Source organism: Eptesicus fuscus, chromosome 18 (assembly GCF_027574615.1).
Source record: "Eptesicus fuscus isolate TK198812 chromosome 18, DD_ASM_mEF_20220401, whole genome shotgun sequence".
Taxonomy (NCBI): Eukaryota; Metazoa; Chordata; class Mammalia; order Chiroptera; family Vespertilionidae; genus Eptesicus; species Eptesicus fuscus.
Window position 1 is genome coordinate 41,751,837 of NC_072490.1, and position 6,000 is coordinate 41,757,836.

General features: G+C 43.8%; 1 protein-coding gene across 1 annotated transcript in view; it reads right to left on the reverse strand.

Annotated features, from left to right (window-relative positions):
- DCP1A (decapping mRNA 1A) overlaps positions 1–3,663 on the reverse strand; it is a 55,385-nt gene extending 51,722 nt beyond the window's left edge. The window contains exons 1-3 of the mRNA XM_008146358.3: positions 3,493–3,663; positions 1,599–1,639; positions 122–249 (exon numbers count right to left, since the gene is read on the reverse strand). Of these exons, the coding sequence (XP_008144580.2) occupies positions 122–249; positions 1,599–1,639; positions 3,493–3,627 (304 nt within the window). The 5' untranslated portion in view covers positions 3,628–3,663. The remainder of the gene's footprint in view (positions 1–121; positions 250–1,598; positions 1,640–3,492) is intronic.
- Between the last annotated feature and the right edge of the window lie 2,337 nt (positions 3,664–6,000).

Below are 6,000 nucleotides of genomic sequence, written 5' to 3' on the forward strand. Positions count from 1 at the left end.
GGTGTGCAGGAAGCAGCCGATCAATGATTCTCATCACTGATGTTTTTCTCTCTCCCTTCCTCTCTGAAATCAATAAAAATATTTAAAAAACAACAACAAAAACACAAAGGGATATACTCACAGCTTGCATTTCTATACAGAAGAAATGGTTCATGGAGCTGAAATTCCAAATCTTTATTCACTGGTTCAACAAGATTGTGCATATTCAATCGATTCACAATGGTAAAACCATGGTAAGGTGAAGCTGACCTTAGATTTAATAGAAGAAAAATAATAATCTATAGTCACTGTTAGTTTGCAGAAATGTTATTTACTTCTTTATTTCAATTTCTAAGAATGAACATATTATCGCATTACACAATATTAGCATTTACAATAGTAAACAAAAAAATTTAAGTCAGAGCATAACCCTCTTCCTCTCAGAAGCTCCTAAGGACTCAGTTCCTCTGAGTAAAGGCCAAAGCCCTTATTATTAAGGCCACAAGGCCTTAGGTAAAATGTCTGTCCACCCCTTTACCCCCTTCATCTCCTTTGCCTCTTTTGCTCTTCCTGCTGCAGCCACACTGAGCATCTTGCCACTCTCCCTAAATACTTCTCTCTGCCTGGCTCAGTTGACTGACAATACAATAATGATTTTTCTTATACCAAAGAGGCCTTTCCATAGTAGTCCCGAGTTAGATAGAAAATGCCTCAAATCCTACAGAAAGAAATGTCTTTGGCTCTCATTCCAGGGTGATTCAGTACACGGGATCAATGGTTCTTTCTCATCATTGATGTATCTATATCTCTCTCCCTCTCACTTCCTCTCTAAAATCAATAAAAATATATTTTAAAAAATACACATTATAAAAGACATTGTACACAATCCAGAACTTTTAGGGAGAGAGTGGGAAAGGGGGCAGAACCAGAGTCACAGATGATAATCTCTCATTTAGTAACCACAGGGCAGCAGGACTCATCTTCAACTATATGATTTTATGGAGCTAAGGATATGTATTATATTTATTTCAACTATGTATCTTTTTTATTTTATTTATTTATTTATTTATTTTTTATTTATTTATTAATATTTTTATTGATTTTTCACAGAGAGGAAGGGAGAGGGATAGAGAGCTAGAAACATCGATGAGAGAGAATCATCGACCAGCTGCCTCCTGCACACCCCCCACTGGGGATGTGCCCGCAACCAAGGTACATGCCCTTGACCGGAATCGAACCCGGGACCCTTCAGTCCGCAGGCCGACGCTCTATCCACTGAGCCAAACCGGTTTCGGCTATGTATCTTTTTTAATACAGGGGTGTGGGTGGGTGGGGAGGAAGGCATCTGTTTTAAGACTCGTTCATTATTAAAAAATGTTTTCTGCTTAAGATGACTTTGCCAGGCTCCTAAATAAGTTCTAGTTCTGTTTGTTCTGAATCACAGGAAGGCTCAAAGACGAGACATAAACTTGAGACTCTCACAGCTAGAGATGAATGAGTACTTGATGGATCAAGCAGGAAGGTTCCACAGACAAATGTACAACAGGGTTGAACCACTTCATGTGACACTGTTCACCATGAGATTTAAAACTATGTACCTTTTTTAAAAAAAAACTTACCTTCGATATACAAATAAGGTCCCTTCTATATCAGTCTTCTCCTATAATAGACAATTAAACAATTAGTTTTCCCCCCATAATGCAATCCCAAATATTCCAAAGGAGAAGAAATACTTCATGTTTAATTTATTTATTTTAAAATTAATCACTTTTGAACAGGTCAAGTTAACTCTCTCACTCCACCAACTACTTTTAGCAATTTCTTTTGATTCCTTTCTATGCTATTGATGCATATTAATGTATATGCAATGTTCAACTCGGCAACATGCCAAAATGTGCAGCATTTTTTCTTCTTTTTTTTAAAAAAATATATATTTTATTGATTTTTTTACATAGAGGAAGGGGGAGGGATAGAGAGTTAGAAACATCAATGAGAGAGAAACATCAATCAGCTGCCTCCTGCACACCCCGTACTGGGGATGTGCCCGCAACCAAGGTACATGCCCTTGACCGGAATCGAAACTGGGACCCTTGAGTCCGAAGGTTGACGCTCCATCCACCAAGCCAAACCAGTTAGGGCCATTTTTTTCTTTTTAAAAAATATTTATCATTTTGATTGCCTTAGCTTAAATATCATCAGGGAACTTTTACTTCTTGACTTTCAAATGTTATTACAAGTCTTTAACATTTGTCTGCAATCCATATTTCACAAATTTATAATTAGGCCAAGAAAAGAAAAACTATTCAGAACAATTGCAAACTAAGCCAATGTTTTCTAAAACAGTTACATTTAAAAAATCTATAATTTTGTTCTTTGTGGCTTCCCATACGTCCTCCTCTTCAAGGAGGTGAATTAAAGATCTAAAGCAAGATAATTTTGACAACTGTCTTCATCTGAATTAACTTTATAAATACCAAATGCTTTTCACAAAATTACTGGTTACATGTAACTTATACCTGTATTATATTGTAAAGAATGTGCTATGAGAATAATCTTTCACTGTTTTGTTAGTATAAGGATATTTCTTACTGAAGTATGAACATCAGTAATTTATAAATCCAATTCATCAAACATTTATGGATTATTGTTCTAAGCGTAAACAAAGCCTATGGTTGAATGCCTTAATTAAGGAGGACCAATTACTAGAAAACAGGAAATTATGTAATTAAAGCAATGAAGGAAGCTTCAAACAGGGACCAAGTCATTGAACAGACTGAATGTAACTTTTTCGGACCCCCTCCCGTGGAAAAAAAAAAAAAAGCCAAAAAGTATTTAGTCTGATGGGAGCATTCAGGGATGACATCACGAGCAGCACAGCTGGAAGGAGACACATTTACAGCCACTCTTTTCCCAAGATTTCAAGGGAATTTAACGAACATGGAAGCCCTTTAAAGTGCCTTGAAATCTTTTCCAAAACTCTGGAAATATAGTGTAGTTCGATAAACGCGGGGCTTATCCACACCTCTCTTCCAAGAATTGAAACTAACTGGATTTCATTCTTTAAATCCAAATGACCTCTGCGAAGGGGGCTCCTATTTATGTCTGTTGCAGGGAGGAGGAGGAGCGTTTACTTCGTAGACTATGCATATGTAATTTATCCGATAATCCTCAATCTTTCAGGTATCTTTCTGACCCACCGGTCTCACATCCCTAACACATCAGCAAAGAAGGCAGATCACCCATCTCCCCGGATCCGACCCCAAGGCACTGATCCTCCTCCCAACCTTCCCCTCGGTCGGCTTTCCCCCCCGGATGTCTTGGGCCTGTTCCTTCAGCCCCTCTTTCCCAATCCCGAGTCCCCGACACCCCTCAGGCGCTTGTCAGGTTCTCCAGTCCTTGGCCTCGTCTCTGCCGCCCTGGCCTCCGGCATCACCTCCCACCCAGGGCAGTCCGCGCGGCCCCTTTAAGAGGCGGTGGCCGGGCGGCAGACCTCAGTGGCCTGGGGGCACTCACCCACTGGTTGGCCTTGGGGCAGAAGGTGTACAGAGCAACCTGGCCCGTGAGGTCTGCGATGCTGGTGATGTAGGGGTCGTGCTGCTTCAGAGCCGCTAAGCTCATCTCCTGCCCAGCTCGACTCAGCGACTCCATCTTGAATTCTCTAGCCGAGCCCCTCTGGAGGGGGCGGAGTCGAGAACAGGAAGGTGCCATCGAAGCAAAGTTCCCCCAGCAGAGTCTGCGCCGTCAACTTCCGCCTCTCCGCTGGGCCTCCCGGCTGGGCCGTACGGTAGCTATCACGCTCCGCTGCGCCCACACTCCGGGCACCGGGTTCCGGCGTCGTTAGGTCCCAGATCCGGGCTGGCGCACACGGCCACAGGGTGGAGCTGGCAGGCGGGGGCTCCGGGCGCTTCCTTTCCGCAGACTGCACTGCCCCGACGCCAGGACCGAGGCTGCCAGCGAGCTCTCTCCAAGCTCCTGCCCGACGAGGTTGGAGACTGACGCGGGACCTACTGCGGCGGGGGCCCGGGAAGGGCCCGGGCGATAGAACGAAGCTCGCCGTGGCAATCTCCCGCGCTGTTTAGAAAGCACAGTCAGCAATTTGGTATTTTTCTTTTTTGTTTTGATTTATACACCTTTATGTAGGGGATTCCATTTTCACTCCTCGGTAGATTTTACGTGTTTCTTATATGCTTCTTCACTCATCCATCTAGTTCTGAAGGGTTACTCCGTGTTATCTTGATCCGCCAGCCCTCTTCGTGACAGGACTTGTCGACACGTCCTGGAACTTCCGCAAGAGTTTCAACAATTTCCTTGACTCCTCCGGGCAGAGGAGAGTTCACGAGCTTTCACACTTTCCAAAGCACCAAACTCACACCAACAAAACCTCAAGATTCCACCTTAAGCGTGTTTGCTCAATTTTGTCCCAATTTCAGGCAGACCACAGTAAACATCTCCCAAAACTTCCTGTGCAAAGTTGCCGAATCCCACTGTTCCATACCATTTTGTGTTATCCATTCATGTTTCTCTCTTGACATTACCCACCAACAGAAGATGGGGTCCCTGCTGCTCGCCCTCAGGCCCCAGGGCTGAGGGGTGAGCAGGGCGGGTGGGAGGTGGGGGGTAGGGAGGAGAGCAGGGCACTGCGGGCGCCCAAGCAGCGCCGGCTACAGGATTTGGTATTTTTCTGAAGGAAATTTTTGTGCTGCGCATCGTTTAAAGCTTTAAAAAGTTTGCTTTTTTTTTTTTTTTTAAGCAAACATCTGTTGAGCATTTTAAAGAGCCAGGTACTAGCTAGAATAAAGGCATGGAGACTATAGGGAGCTCTGTGCACACACCCTCCCTACCCCTTCCAGTTAAAAACATTTTCTCATATTGGAAAGATGCCCCAATGTTAATGTAAGAAACATTCAAACCTATAGAGAATTTGTGTGAGTTTATTTGAGCCACACTGACAATTGCTGGCAAGCAAAAGCTCAGGGGATAAACGTAATGCTCCAGAGACTGGCAGTTTTGCTTCAGTGGGGTGCTCACTGAGTCTGCCCCTTGAGTGTGTGGACGTGAAGAGTTGTAATCTGTTACAGTCTTGCAAGTGTCCAGAAGAGGCCCAGCTGTGAAGCAAGGTGGACTGGTGCTGGTGCTGGGTCTTGGATCTTTAGGTTTGGGGCTCCCAGACCCAGCTGCAGCTTGTTTGATATGTTTTTAGCCTGAGAAAGGACAGACCAGTGATATGCAAAAGCCGCTGTGCACAGCTTGGGTGGGGTTGTAAATTGGGTAGGGCGGGGTCTCAGGGAATCTCCAGGGCAAGCAAACAGCAATGGTTGCCAGTCAGCCCTGCACCAGGGAGGTCCCAGCACAGGAACAAAGACCAGTTGGGAGAACCTCAGTCTGAAGAAAGCCGCCCCGGTGTTCCTGCCCCGGTGCCAGACAGTCCAGTTTCTCCCCATTAGTGTCTGGGTCCCCCAGAGTCTCACCAGGCACTGGAGCTCAGAGAAAGCGGGAGCTTGTATCTCCCTCCAGATTAAAACGGCACACTGGGGTGCCAGCCCATTCCGCTCCTCCGCACTTCCTACCTCTCTAGTTATAGTACTTCCACTCAGCCAGCTTTCCTGTGGTTTTGGATGATAGTTATTATGTATTTTAGTTGTAATTTTGATGTGGTTGTGGAAGGCAACAAGTACAGGTGTTTAACTACGCTGCCATCTTGGTCCTCTCCTTAATTTGAACTTTTAACTCTTAGAAACCTCAATTTCCAGTGATGACCAAAAGTAAACAACCAGCATTCCTTAGATTGATGTTTATGAGCACATTTTAAACACACTCTCACTTTTAAGAAATACTTGTTCAACAAAGCACAAGGCTACAATAACAGCTCCAAATCCACTTTACAGACTTCAGGCAATAAAAAACCAAAAGCAGATGACCTTAAGACTTGTTTAGCAATCATTGTTTTAGTATTACACATTATTTCAAAATATCTAGATATTCAATGACTTTAATTAAAATTCACTAATTAAAAAAATAAAA